The sequence below is a fragment of the Theobroma umbraticum genome, unplaced genomic scaffold (assembly GCF_002168275.2).
Source record: "Theobroma umbraticum cultivar Fairchild unplaced genomic scaffold, ASM216827v3 scaffold_1682.0, whole genome shotgun sequence".
Taxonomy (NCBI): domain Eukaryota; kingdom Viridiplantae; phylum Streptophyta; class Magnoliopsida; order Malvales; family Malvaceae; genus Theobroma; species Theobroma umbraticum.
This window is the reverse complement of record NW_018397290.1, coordinates 523,272-537,874: the sequence shown is the minus strand read 5'-3', so window position 1 is coordinate 537,874 and position 14,603 is coordinate 523,272. Positions and strand designations below refer to the sequence as shown.

The window sequence follows — 14,603 nt, the reverse complement described above, 5'->3', positions numbered from 1 at the left end:
AATTCCAAAAATGATGGATAATTAATGCTTACAATATACAAGTTTTGACAGTTATGTGTTACAACCCTCGGCCCCTACACCACCTCAAAAAAAAAAAAATGTAGAGCAAACTGTTGCTTTATACCCTTCCAATGCCTAACAGTAGATTGTCTAATAAACATCCTGTAGAATTTTGTATTGCTATGCTATAGTGACGGTATTATCAAAATTGGGGCTGGCACCACTGCTGCTGGAAAGCATTTCACACTGCAGAGTATCAAGTCTCTCATCAAGATCACAAACACACACCACTGATGATATCTGACCTTAAAGATGAACCTTGGTTTACAAGTCAGGACCAGTGCATGTGGAATAGGCCTTCACGTGATCCAAGCCATGCCCCGGAATTATGGTTTTGCCCAAGTAGGTGCTCTTTATATCTTTGTTTTTCATCTTCCCTTCCCCCGTATCCTGCACGTATTTCCAAGGTTTATATAATATAAACTATAAAGTGGACAGAGAAGTGATATAATATCCCCCACCACCGGCGAGGAAGAAAGATAAATATATAAAACCCAGCAAAAGTAGGGAAGAAAATGAAATATACTTTCAGCCCTTTGCCAGCAAACAGTTGTTGGCGCAGAATCAGAAAATTTGTCCTCAAAGAGCAGTTTACCAGACTTGATACTCCAAAGCCGTAAATAGCAGTCCTCTCCTCCTGAAATGAAATTGTTGTCAGACACTTAAATTCCCATATCTGCTAAGATTGTATGACATGCATTGAGTTTGTATGGACCTGACATAACAAATCTCTCAGATTGGTCAACTCCAAGCTGTATACGAGTATGGGAATTTACATGCCCTCCATAAGATTGTACAGCCCCTCTCTTAGTTAGCCGGTGATCATATAGCTTCATCTATTAAGAAAATTATTAAAAAGAAAAAGATTATTCATAAGAGAATCCATCTAGACATGTCCTAATAGAGATACAAACAACACCGCAAAAAATACAACTGCTATCAGGAATAAGGCAAATGCAACAACTATGTACCCAATATAATTTAAATATTGTTAAAGTGAGAAAGGAACCCAAGTAATGTGAAAAAATCTCCTGTCAACTTTTCTACTCCGATTGGATCTTGGTTTTGATGATCAAGGGCTTCAAGGGTTCTTGAAGTCTCTTCTCTGTTTTTGGATCATTTTTGTTTTGTGGTCTTTGGGTATTGCTGTCACTGTTTGAGGTTGTTTTCTAAGAATTATGTCGTTGTTGTTTAGCCTCCTTGGTCCCTGCTATTGTTTTTGATCTTAGGCAGGATAGAGTTTTTTTTTTGTGAGGTTCTGATTGATGAGGGCATGCTGCTGGGTTATGTAAGCAGTGTGTGAACTTTTTTGTTTTGGCTTTTCTTGCCATACCGATTTTCTTTCATACCAATGAGAGTCCGGATAATGGCCAATAAATTCCACTTTTCAAAAAAAAAATATAATTTAAATAAAACTAAACAGGGAGGAAAATTAGGGGCAGAGGTGAAGTTAGCAAGGCAAAAATTCATACAAGAGTAAAAGAGGCTAAAGGAAACTAACCGAACCATCCATCGAGCTTGCCAAGAAGTACTGATCATAGGATTGAAGTGACACCAAACTTGAGGTCAAAAAATGTAGCAGGAGTTAACAAACTCAAAGCAAACAAAGAATACTTGAAAACAGGTTTACGATAAACATCAAAGCCCACTAACCTAGAAATAGATGATGGCATATAAATGGTACGAGATGGATATATGCGTCCTTTGAGCTGAAAAACATGACAATCAGATACATTACCCTCCGGTTCAACAAAACAAGAAGTTCCCAAGTTAAACGTTCAACAAAATTTCATAATATGAGATGAAGTGAGACATGAATAAGTAAATTGAATAAGTTGGCATTAAAAGCAAGAGAAGTGGAAATATGAGATCATGCCTCATGGCTCATCTACTAACAAAGTTGCCACACTTCTAAGAGCAATATTTTACATTAAATCTACAGCTGCTCTTAAGACCACAACCTGGTTTCAGATTCAGAATTAAAAATCACCATCACTCATTATCTTTTCATCATATGCACACATAAAAACTACAATTTAATATCTCTAAAATAGAGTTGATACCTCAAACCATTGTTTCTGATTACTTCTACCTGACGAGAAGTAAGGTATTCGATGCCTCGTGAGTCTAGCAGACAGGCCATCCTGGTTCTCACGGACATCAACAGTGACAATCGCTCCATTTCTGAGTCCACACAAAACAAGATTGCCCTGACATAAGTAATATTCAGGATCAATTTCCAGATACAGGTTTGCTGCAATCTTCAACGAAGCAAATCCCGTTAATAATAAGTAGACTACATAAGACAAGGGCCAATCAGGATCTGAATGTGGTCCCATAGTTCTGCAAACTTATCACTCTAGTCTTTACCTGCATTGCTGGACTCAAGAGTATACATACATATATGATTCACTGAACACATTAAGCCACTAATTACTATAAATCAGATATACATCACTTAGCTTGGGCCCAGACAAGATAAGATGGTCCAGACAGCTGCAAAATTGTATTTATTTGGCTCCCAATGCGTAAAGGGAGTAGCAAAATTTATTAAGCATGGTTGAACATTAATATTAATGAACTTATTCTGCTCCTTACAAGTTGAGAAATTATGAAAAGGCTCATCGATTAAAATAAAGGGGCATTTGAGATCATTGGCCAAAACCTTGAAAGGATATATTACTTACTGTCTGATCAAATTGTTGTGCCAAAACATCACTTTTACTACGACACACCCATGTTGAGGTTCCTCTTTCCACATTGACCAAAGAAGCTCCAATATTGGTTCCTATAACAATCAAACAAGCATATATAACTATCTTGACATTACACAAAGTGAAAGATAATAGCAGGTAAAGGTCATTGCAGGTAAAGGTCACTACCCTCTTATTTATATTTTTATTCATAAGGGACTCGTTATGACAATTGTTCAAATAAGATACAACAACAGAAATTTTAAAATGACATATGCTCACAGCAATTCCGATTAATTGCAGTTTGTGATTGAATAAGAGTGCAAATATGTAGAAAATGCGAAACCAATGATCAGGCCTTAGTCCAAGTGGATAAAATTAATGTCTAATACCATGTAATTGCAAACCTAAATTGAGCAGGGAAACTAAACTGAGGAAAACATGGCTGGAAATGATCGCAAAGGACCTTGCATTACTGATCATATGAAAGACTGAGAAGAAAGGCTTATGATTCCATCTAGTGGACAATGGCATAATAGAGGAACTACCAGAAATTTCAGGAAAGCTATCTAATTCCATTCGACAAAAGAAGACAACATCAAAGCCAAATTAAGCACAACTTAACAAGATGAAAAAACTAAAACGAAAATGACAGGGAGAGAAAAAACTTGCCAATTACTGCTTGACTTGTATGAGAGTTGAAATCTGCTGTCCAAATGGTATAATTGAAAGATGCAACTGCATGTAACCTTTGATCCACTGTAGAACTAAAATCTACTGGTTCCAGGAGATTAAGGATATAAACATATCCACCAGAAGTCTCGGATCCCAGTGTAGTTATCCTGTTTTCTTATGTTAAGAGATAGCAAGTGCAAAACCAAATCTTCTTCCGATTCAGACATAGTATATCTAAAATTTGAGAAGTTTATCGCAGCAGTGGTATAAACCATGAATTAGGTAGCACATCCATTTGGCAAAGTGAGACTCCGATGAGTAATGCTTCATAAAACATGTTAAAATCTTGCCCATCCAGATCACAGCCAAGATTCAAATATTTTCAGGGATAAACGTCTTCAATTATAGGAAAAAGGGTCTATTTATAGAATGACCATGCAGTTTGGGCAAAAGCCTTCCTAGACAGATTAAATCGAGTGGACCACAACCATTCTCAGCATATCCCAGATCAAGAACCTAAAAAGAGAAAATTTTTCTTTTGTTTTTCCCATCCAATGAGTGGATTTACATAATAGAAGTTAACCTATTCAGCAGCTAGGAACATTTAAGTATTACCATCACATAAATTAAACAAATAATTCTAAGGGAGGCCACATGTTAAAGTGTATGTCAAAATAAGCAATCACTGAAGGATACAGTGCACGTCGGACCTTAGAGTCATCATTGTTTGTAAAAGTAGAGCACTTTTCAAACAATCTTATACAAGAAATTCTTGACGGCATACGAAGAGAAGCACCTGGGGGCCTCCACATATACTGAGGTGTTTCATTACTCTCTGCTTCGACCTTGGTAGAAGGCCCAACAAGATCAGGAATGTGGGTTAGCCCATAGTCAAAATGTTGTCCAAACTTTCCAACGTTTAAGAAACTGCAAGAACACCAAACTTCAGAAGCAATGACTAAATTATCTAAATGTTTATGAAGTACCACTCCAGTGATAGAAAATTTCAAACAAGGGATGATACATAAGTTGCTCTGCAATGCCATTTAAAGAAGCTACTGTTGCATCACAAGAAGAATTAGAAGACAGTAACAAATCCATGAGACAAGTATAAGGCTTGGAATTACAGTGTAACATAAAACTTGAATGGACAAATGGAAGTGAATATTAGTATTTAACTCAACATGTAAAATGTATGCATGTGCATGTGTTTTGCAGTCATAAGAGAATGCATCATAATATGTAAAAGCTCCAATACAATAATTAGAAGGGATGGATAACATTCGGCTGGTAACACCAACAAGAAAATCACTTCATTGTGGGAAAGAAAAGGTGTCAAAGATATGTGGGGGTCCCAATGTCACAATGAAATTCAAAAGGCGAACTAATTTAGATGGTAGCACCAATAGAAAGACCATGACATGCATTGTGTTCCTCATATTTATATCACAATTCATTCCAATTTGCAAGAACTAGGGCATGTTTAGGTCTCCCAACCATACAGTCTGTCCAGGGTGTATTATCACCAGATGACGTGACACCACAATTCAGAATAACAGGTCACTGCTCAAAACATGCTAACCAATGACACGCTTTGGCAAAATGTATTTTGCCACCAGTAGATGTGATAAAAGCAAATGAATACTAACAACTCATTCCTTATGTGTTAATAAATTGTAGGCCCAACTACAACAGCAGAATTATAATAAAACTATAGAAAAATATTTTGGAGGCATCTTGTATTTGGAAGAGAATCTAGATACATCTATGTATGTTTCCAACTCTATTTATACCTCAAGGAGCCATCTATACTTCCTGCTAGTAGAACATCAGTTTCCGTTTGACCCTCTAGTGTCTGTATATCTATTTGTGTCTGTTCCAAAGCACTATCACTTACATTATCTGTCCCATGATATCTCCAAACCTGAAATAAATTTTAGTAACATAAGATAATGAAAACTAAGTGATTTTCAGCGAGAAATTTATGGGGAACAAAATTCTGAATAATCCTCTGGGATGTTAAATAATTCCAACTAATGCAGCCTTAAAAAACCTAGTACAGGCAATATAAATTCATATACAATAGTATTATTCTACTCTTTTCCATAAATATTCTCAAGGGTCACAAAGGAAAGAAAAAAAAATGGTTTGACCTATCTGCAAGATAAACTAAAACTAACTCTTAATACGGTTAAAAATGATATAGTCCATTTAGTTTGATGAATTAGCGGACTAACATGAAGAATTTGTAAATTTTAGAAAATTAGCATTGGGCAACTTGTAAATTACCACAGGTTTAGAAGCCTGTAACTTGTGGAATTCCTCCTGAAAACTATGCCTCCCTCGATCAAAAGTGAAAGCACCGCCGTTCAACTCTCTAAGATGAAGCAGCCTAGATGTGGGAGCCTTGGTTTGTGGACACAGCTTGGTTGCCTGCAACAAAATGAGTAAAAGAAGTTGAAGATTGGAAAAACATGAAGCTGTTTGTCTCCAGTAAAGTTAAAAGGTAAGGAAGAAAAAGTTAATGGTGAAAACCCCATTAGAATTAAGGCAGGATTATTATTATTATTGTTAGTCTTCCAAATGAAAAACTCAAAGTCTCAACAAAATTGGAGACTGAACCAGATGTCTAGGTAGTAAAGATAGAAAACGATTTCAATTGAACACAGTTGAATCATTATTGTTATGAGGAATCCTTAGGATTAGGGAAGAAATATCTTTTCCACAGTTAGCGTCGATATCTATGTCAACCATACAATGGAAAAACGTAATCCTTAGAGGACAACCTTCAACAAGCATTCATATTATGAAGAAGAATCGGAATGGTGTTACCTACCTCAACCTGGATGGAGTTTGAAAGTGGGTTCTTTTGAAATTGCGACGCATGGGAAGAAGAGCCAGGTATCCGAGGTTTGATGGGAAAGTACCTGTTCTTCTCAGCATCGTAGTACAACCCAGGGAGCTCTGCTACATCAAAATTATAGGCGTAAGTATTAATATTATACTTTCAAACAGTAGAATTAAGAGAGAGAGGTACCTTGCGGCATGTTTTTGGATGGAAGGGGTGATACTCTTGAGTTTGAAAAGCAGAGAAACGATGAAAGGAAAGGGATGCTACTCTGAGGTTGAGAAGCAGCGACACAAAATCACAAAATCAGAAAACAAGTTTTAAGTTAGAAGGTACTTATAAGGCGCGGCGGGCGGCGCTTATGATCTATCTCCCACTCAAGTTAGGAGGAGAAGCTGCTGTGCTCGTGTTAGTCTGTTCCTGTGCTTGTCTGGGAAGCCTGTGCAACCCACGTGACCACCTCTGACCCTCTTTTATTATTATTGTTATTTTTTAATTTTCTGTTTACTTGAATGCGTAGTATTACTAGTATTAGGACTCCATTTGTTTTAACCTTTACCATTTTGACTACAATTAGGATTTAGGCTTTTACAAAAATTAATGAAAAAAAGAACAAAACTAATTATTTATAAAATAAAACCATAACATAAAACTATCCATGTACACATTATAATACAGAGAAACAAAAATATTAGTACTAGTAACAATTAATTCCATGGGACTGGCATTATATTCCATAGGGAACTAAGGTATCAAACTCAAAGTTACAATAACTCTCAAATGAAGCTTCCATTTCCGTATCCTGAGCTCCGCTGAAGTAGTAGTCCTTTCGTTTTTCAATTTCCACCTCGCAAACCCTCTGCTCTGGTGGATTGGCTACTGCTTGTTGCTTCCTGTGCAATACTACTGCTTTATTTTCTCTGGGTTCAATACCATCCCATTCCCACGTGCAATCACTGCGCCCCAACCCAGGTTGATGATATGAAGGATGAGTAGAGGAGAATGGGATTAGGAGGCTTTCCCAGGACGATCGCGTCGGCGATTCCTTTGAAGCATGCGGATTTTGTTCTCGGATTGTCTGAACTATGTCACGCTTTTGGTCTTCGAATTTACAGGTTGGTATGGTTGAGATACCTTCATGCAATAATGTTGAACAAGACTGGCTATAATAACCATCGTCGGGAGGAGCAGGAACTGCAACTGATGAAGCAGCTGGTAGACTAGTGATCAGGGAAGGTGGTTTCATATCTACGGGATAAGAATCATCATTCCCTACTACCGAAATTACAGTACTACTGAAGGTTGGTTGTTCATCATAGATACAGCAGGAGAGCTTGCATGAACTTTTTCCATAATTACTACTCCCATTAATGCTATAAATTGGATTAGCAAGGAGGTTGTGAGTGTTGGGATCTAACCCCTGTGCGATAAGCTTCTTCTTGATGCATGAATTCCAGAAGTTCTTGACCTCGTTGTCTGTCCTACCTGGCAAGTGCTTAGCTATCTGAGCCCATCTATTGCCTAGTATTCTATGAACATCAATGATAATCCTCTCTTCTTGTGGAGTAAATGAACCCCTTTTGAGATCCGGCCTCAAGTAATTTATCCACCTCAGTCTGCAGCTCTTACCACACCTCTGCAAGCCTGCAAGAAGCTCAAGATCAAAACCCATTTGGCCATTTCAAAACGATCGATGTGTATATGTGGACTATGATCATTGGTACCAGAGGACACTTAATTAAAAACAATGAGGTTAGTTCAAAGACAGATCGGAATATTCTTTGAAGTTGAGAAGAGTGTGCATGCATTTTTAAATAATTAATACACCTGCTAGTTTTGGAACAGAACTCCAAGAAGCATGGCCATGGGTGGTTATGTATCTGATTAGCTTCTCATCTTCCTCGGGAGACCACAGCCCTCTCTTGACTTTCTGTTTGTTGCAGCAGTGATGGACCATCCTATTGATCTTAACTCAACCTCCTGATGCATATATCGCAGCTCTACTCACCATTAGGTGGGAGGCTAGCTGGAGATCAGCAGCTTTGCTTATATTTCTAGCTCCAATTAATTTCACAAAACCAACCCTCCTCTCCTCTAAATATACAGGTGCTAGTTGTTCCAAATTTGGCTACTTAATTATACGTGTATGATGGAGATATCTAGATAGAGAAGCAGGAAATTTAACTTGGGGTGGAGTAATCATCATGAAATTTAAGGACCACTGCTCTCAATCGAGTGTTTTGGTAGCTTCCAAGCCTTGCCTCTTCATCTTTCGCTTTTAACTATATATGAAAAAACCCTTTCTAGCTAGCATTGATGATATATAAATGTATATGCTCGATAAAATAAAAATAATTAATATACATGCCCCGTAAACAGATCACTTGACAGAAAGGGGAGGTTTTCGTTGATAGGAGAAGAAGACAATTGGTAAACACAAAGTCATACATTCCGCTGTTTCAAAGTTTACAATTGATATCTCATGAGCATATTAGCTAGCTTTAGCATTCTACTAACATATAGTGGAAATGGTAGGATGGAATCTAATAATGTTTGAGAAAATAAAATTAGAGATATAAAAAGTAATCTAAGTATGGAATGGGAAAGAAGAAGAGATATGATTAAGGGTGGGGGATGAATGATAATATGAACATTTAGGGGAAGACTTCATGATTCAAGGATAACCGACATGATTTCTTGCATCCAAATTCAAACATGCCAATGATCTCTAAAGACTTTTGTCTTAATTCGTGCTTTGCAGAAACTACTAGTACTATTTAACTATATATATATGCACACACATACACACACACACCACATGTGTAGATTGGCATCTCCTTTCTCCACTCAACGGTTGCTTGAGAATGTCAATTTCTTGGTGTCAACGAAGATGATGATGATTCGATATGTCTGCTCTCCCTAATTTCCTCTGATTTTAAAAGTAGAGACAAAACTTTTCACATAATCTGTCTCCTTTTTCTATTCTTTCAAGTTTTAAAGGAGGAAATCACGTGGAAAAGCAATGCCTGCTATCAATGGGGTGACATTACAAAGCAATTATAGACTTTGAAAAACACACTTGTCAATGAATCTTCTTCCACATAAAAAATGTAGCGTCAATCTGGTTTCCCTCTGAAATCACTGCAGTCGGAGCTAGTAAGTGGCAATTAACTAACTAAAATCTCTCCGTCATATTGTTTTCTCCATGAACGAACAGTATCCTTCAAGAGTCGAGACTTACTGTCTTATTTTAGAGAATCGCAGCCGACGAAAGCATCCGTGCAGAATGTGAATTGAAGCAGGCAAGTCAGTGAACAGATTGTTGGGATAATTGCAAAATGTATTCATCATCCAAAGGAAGCAAGGGTATCCTGTATGATGATGTTGTTCGTAATTAATTAAGTTGCAGATCATCATTCATCAGTGTTGTTTGTTTTTTTTTTTCTCTCTGTCCAAAGCTATGGTGTTCTTGTGTTAGTGTCAAAGACTTTGTACCAGTGCTTGCAATCTACATAAATAAATTTGAAGCACTGAGATGATGTGTTGAATTTGGCCGTTCAAAACAACAAAAAAAAAAGATCGTCATTCATCACTGCTCTAGTCTCCAGCCTGCAGGTGTGACCAAGAGATGCATTAGTACGTTTTGGCTGCTGTTATCATTCTTGCTTTGAGAGTTGTAAAATAATGTTTTAGCCTCTATATGGTTTAGGGAGAAGTGGGGTTGGAGGGGCCGAGTCCTGTCATAGACAGTTAAAATGTGTATGATCATAATTAAACACCAGGGACCACCACTCCATTTTCATAATTTAGTCTTAATATATAGTAATTAATAACGTTACCGACAGTTGCATGATTACATCTTTTAAGTTTTTCACTGCAATCAAAACCCCGGCAGACTTGATTATCCCCACTTGTGAAACCATCAATGCCTAATGATAACTTTTTCTTCATTAAAAACTCCTTCCTTCACGTATATTAATTTGTTATATTAATCGCGTATGCTTGCTGCACAGAATTGGTAATGTCGGAGTATATATCGTATGTATTCTGCTGATATTTTTGTGTGCTTCATGTCAAGCAGCAGCTAGGAATCGTGCAGATCTTAACTCTATTACCAATTGCTTGTAGTAGCAGCGACTGCTTCAGCAAGCTGCGCGTGTCCTTTCCTTGTCGGCAATGGTCAAATCTGCTAATCATATGAGTAGGGACAAGAATTGTTAAAAACAGCCAAACCTTCTAGATTTATAATAATAGTGAGAGTGATTGATAGCTACTAGTATAAATTTTGCCAACTTCATAAACTTAGACTTGCAAGCAAATTAAATTTCAAGTCTATCCTATCCTCCATGGATAGGTATCAATCTTGAAAAAGAAAAAAAATTAAATTAAATTAAATTTCAAGTCAAGCCTCGAGGGTGAAGAGATTGCAGATGTTGCAGAGAGTTGGTTTGATCTTGAGCTTGTGAAAATGATCACCAAATATTTCAAGAAAAAACTATTGACTGCTCCTAACCCTTTTCTCCCAATCTCGATCGGTCCTTGTAGTCTTGAAAGAAAGACTAAACAGAAGTGCATGTTCATTCAACCAAGAGCTTCAAATGCGCCAATAATGTTGACTTGAAAATTGGGTTTTGGTTTGCAAGGTCTTAATGTAACTAAGAAGTGGGCAGAGATGCTTTGCAATCATTGCAAAATAGACCAAGTCATGGAGTGCTGAGGTGAATAATCAAGCCAAAAGCTTACTAGTACGAAAATACACTTCCAAGTAAAGTACATCCTTCAAGATAGTACTCTTATTGGCATAGTTGCAGTCTAATTTGACTAGTACTGGTTCAAGCTTCAAACCCAAGCGAAGTACCCCATGTGAGCCCTGGCCAGCAGGCCAAGTGGTGATTGAATTAATAGACCTCTTGTTTTGGGTTTTGTGAATAATAGCAGAAACATACAGGTTCCAAGCTCTTCCTTGAGCTCTCTTGACAAACCAAACAAGTGGTAGAGACTTGTTAAACATGGACTATTCCATCAAGTATGATTATGAAAGTTGATTTTTGAATCTGTGGATGTGAGGAAAAACAAAAGCCATGGTCCAACCGACAATACCCCCATATTCTTATTCTGGCCTCTTTAGATTTACTATCAGACCATTCAACTCATGGGCTTTAGCCTTGAAAAATGCTTCCTCTCCTCGCAAAGCCTTGGACCTTTACTCTCAAATGCACCGCCGATCAATTCCCTTTGATAGTTTCTCGATACTTTTCATGCTCAACTCCTGTGCCCCTCTGCACAATTCTAACCTCATTGCCCACCTCCACTCCCATATCCTCAAACTGGGCTTCATTTCCCACGTCTACGTTGCCACTTCTCTGCTCCGTGCATATGTCCTCGCTTCCTTCAATTACGCACGTAAACTGTTCGATGAAACGCCTGAAAGAAATGTCGTCACCTGGAATATCATGATAACTGGCTATTCAAGGTCTGGGGACATAAACAAAGCGCATGCACTTTTTGAGGCAATGCCTTTGAGGGATGTTGCTTCTTGGTCTGCCATGATTGCGGCTTTTATGAATAACGGGAAACTGAATTCTGGGTTCTCATGTTTTCGAGAAATGGTAGCGAGTGAGAGGTACAAACCTGACCAACTGACAGTGGGATTGGCTCTAGGGGGGTGCGCTCACATGGGTTCTCTTGGATTATTGGTGGGAAAATCCGTTCATGGGTTTATGGTTAAAAATGGGTGGGGCCTGGATGTCAAAATTGGCACAATTTTGGTTGATATGTATGCCAAGTGTGGTTTACTGAAGCTTGCTTGCATAGTTTTCAACTTGATGCAACAAAGGAATGTAATGACTTGGACGGCATTGATTTGTGGATTTGCACAACATGGCTATAGTGAGGAAGCACTTTCTTTCTTTGAGGCCATGCAAGACATTGGAGTAAGGCCTAATGAGTTGACTTTTACGGGTATTCTCAATGCATGTGCGCATAGAGGTTTAGTAGAGGAGGGCCGCAAGTATTTCAACATGATTGAACAGAATGGTTTGGAGGCAAGAATTCAGCATTATGGGTGCATGGTTGACTTGTTCGGTAAAGCAGGGTTACTGGAAGAAGCTTATCAGCTTATTACGACCATGAAGGTGGAACCCAATGTTGTTATTTGGGGATCCTTCTTGTCGGGTTGTAAGGAGCATAAGCAGTTTGAGATCGCTGAGAGAGTGACTAAGCAATTGTTGGAAAGGATCGAGCCAGAGAGCGATGCAGGCGTTTATTCACTTATATGTGATTTATATGTGTTGAATGGAAAATGGGATGATGCAGAAAGAGTTAGGAAAGTAATGGTTGGTCAAAATGTGAGGAAGGTTAGGGGCTCTAGTTTTATAACAAGAAGTTAAATCCTAGGAAGCTCTGAACACAGGCATTGGCATCGGAAGCAGTCTCAATGATGCTCTGCTCTTTTTTTGCAAGCTGCTGCAACTCTACTTACCAGTCGTATTGCTCTCCTAAAAAACAGATTATGCCAGAGGAGAATGCCTTGGTCTTTAGCGTACACTTAAAATTATCAGTAAACTAATTAGTTTGATTGCTATACAGGTTTTCCTCCAGGTTTGAACCTGAAAATTAAAAATAAAAATTAACATGTTAGTAATCTGCATAAGCTCTAGACTCATCTGGACTGGATGATTGGATCAAGTAAGATAATAGAATATTTGTAAATTGTGCAATTAAATTTGCTTGTCAAATCTCATCATATTTTTGTTGTTAAAACATGGAGTGAAGAGAACACTGAATTCATTAGGGGATGGACAGAGTAGCAATTTTGACAAATTTCTAATACAATCACAATTGTAATCGCATTTTGGTAGATTATGAACTTATCCTCTTCTTGATTAATAGAAATAACAATAAAATAAATAAATAAAACTCGTGTCATTATTGGTCACATTAAATACTAAAAAACAATAATAATATTATTTAATTTATTAGGGTTATGGACGTAATCGAGTCCATGAGTCAATTCAATGTTAGGCACAATGTTAGGTTTGGGGTGAATTCGATTAATAACTTGGAGACACGAGCTCGATTTAAAAAATAATTAAGTTATTCAAGTTCAACTTATTTATACAAGATTGTAATTAATTTATGTTAAAAATTTGAAACTCAATTCAAATTTGAGTTCTATTTTAACAAAAATTTAAATAAAATTTTAAAATATGTACATAAATATTATATATATAATACGTTAAAGATAAAAGACCCTATCTTTTAAAGTTTTGATTGTAATTCTCTATTAATTTTTTTGTCATTAAACCTTAAACTCTATATTAAAAAGTTCAAATCTTCAATAAAATTCGTGATCCATCCCAATCAAGTATTATAAAACTTAAAAGAGTCAAATGAAATCCGAATCCGAATAACTCACAAACAAATTGACTCATTTACACTTCTAATCGGAACAGATTCATCCTTTTTCTATCTATTCGAATATATATTTTATCTTTGGATAAATAAAACGCGCGTATAGGTGGAGGAAAACCTATTCGCGTAGGAGATAAAGATAAAAGCAGCCCTACAACCAAACAGACCTTAAATTTTTGAGGAAAGTTGGCCGCTGATCGGCTATATAAATACAAAATGCAGAAACCCTCCTGGACTGCGGTGAACATAGAGCATAGGAAACCCTAGGACTGGGATTAAGCCAGAGAAAGCTGAAAGGGAAAAAGAAAACAATGGCAAAGTCGCTGAGATCGAAAAGAGAGAAGAGGCTGAGAGCCATAAGGAGGGAGATCGTGGAGCCCTTCTACCAGAAGAAAGATGATGCCAAGCTGGCCGCCCAAGAAGCTGCCCTGACTGCTCCTAAGATGCCCGTCCTTGGCCCAACCCCAGCCTCTACTTCTTCTACTGGTATGCAAGTAGAAGAACAAGTAGCCGCACCCAATTCAACAACAGCCAATTTCAATCTCATGGGTACATACTCAATCCCTTCAATTTCAGATTTTTCATGCTGCTTGCTTGTTCTATAAATTATTATATAATTCATCCTTGCCTTTGGGCTTTCACAGAAGTGGAGATGGCTGACAATGATCAAAGCAAGGCCAAGGCCTCCTTGAAACCTGCCGGCGGAATAGGGAAGAAGTCTAAAAAGAAGTTAAAACTCAGCAAAAAGAAGCGCCATGGCAAGGGCAAGATTAGGGGGAAACGTAATCTTTGACTCTCTACAGTCGACACCCGCTGTTTATGTTTTCTTTTTGTTGGCTTTTTCCCCTTTCTATGTTGTACTCAGCTTTTTTCACTTGGAATTGAATTGCTAATGCCTTAGCTTATTGGCAGTA

General features: G+C 37.6%; 3 protein-coding genes and 1 pseudogene across 3 annotated transcripts; 2 read left to right on the top strand and 2 right to left on the bottom strand.

The window, feature by feature from the left end:
* LOC110428663 (Transducin/WD40 repeat-like superfamily protein) lies at positions 1–6,672 on the bottom strand. Its single transcript, XM_021444554.1, has 13 exons — positions 6,466–6,672; positions 6,265–6,392; positions 5,718–5,861; positions 5,222–5,352; positions 4,125–4,355; positions 3,426–3,595; positions 2,748–2,848; positions 2,124–2,270; positions 1,714–1,769; positions 1,562–1,619; positions 776–896; positions 587–697; positions 1–450 (listed from the first exon to the last, which is right to left on the bottom strand). Exons 1-13 carry the CDS (start codon positions 6,473–6,475, stop codon positions 332–334), a joined length of 1,527 nt encoding a protein of 508 aa, XP_021300229.1. The 5' UTR covers positions 6,476–6,672; the 3' UTR covers positions 1–331.
* Positions 6,673–6,988: 316 nt separating this feature from the next.
* On the bottom strand, positions 6,989–8,730 carry LOC110428666 (myb-related protein 308-like). The gene is made up of 2 exons (XM_021444558.1): positions 8,104–8,730; positions 6,989–7,920 (listed from the first exon to the last, which is right to left on the bottom strand). The coding sequence occupies exons 1-2, from the start codon at positions 8,231–8,233 to the stop codon at positions 7,004–7,006; spliced, it is 1,047 nt and encodes a 348-aa protein (XP_021300233.1). The 5' UTR covers positions 8,234–8,730; the 3' UTR covers positions 6,989–7,003.
* Positions 8,731–11,015: 2,285 nt separating this feature from the next.
* Positions 11,016–12,859, top strand: LOC110428664 (pentatricopeptide repeat-containing protein At1g33350 pseudogene; annotated as a pseudogene).
* Positions 12,860–13,906: 1,047 nt separating this feature from the next.
* On the top strand, positions 13,907–14,600 carry LOC110428670 (uncharacterized). The gene is made up of 2 exons (XM_021444567.2): positions 13,907–14,238; positions 14,334–14,600. Exons 1-2 carry the CDS (start codon positions 14,001–14,003, stop codon positions 14,480–14,482), a joined length of 387 nt encoding a protein of 128 aa, XP_021300242.1. The 5' UTR covers positions 13,907–14,000; the 3' UTR covers positions 14,483–14,600.
* Positions 14,601–14,603: the final 3 nt, after the last annotated feature.

Bases quoted from the DNA above. Each gene is read 5' to 3' on its own strand.
- LOC110428666 (XM_021444558.1), bottom strand. From the start codon at position 8,233: ATGGTCCATCACTGCTGCAACAAACAGAAAGTCAAGAGAGGGCTGTGG. The intron at 7,921-8,103 runs GTGTATTAATTA...AGCTTCTTGCAG, and splicing joins TTCTGTTCCAAAACTAGCAG to GCTTGCAGAGGTGTGGTAAG.
- LOC110428663 (XM_021444554.1), bottom strand. The intron at 2,271-2,747 runs GTAAGTAATATA...TACTTATGTCAG, and splicing joins CACAACAATTTGATCAGACA to GGCAATCTTGTTTTGTGTGG. The intron at 698-775 runs GTCCATACAAAC...ATTTCATTTCAG, and splicing joins TGAGAGATTTGTTATGTCAG to GAGGAGAGGACTGCTATTTA.
- LOC110428670 (XM_021444567.2), top strand. From the start codon at position 14,001: ATGGCAAAGTCGCTGAGATCGAAAAGAGAGAAGAGGCTGAGAGCCATA. The intron at 14,239-14,333 runs GTACATACTCAA...GGGCTTTCACAG, and splicing joins AGCCAATTTCAATCTCATGG to AAGTGGAGATGGCTGACAAT.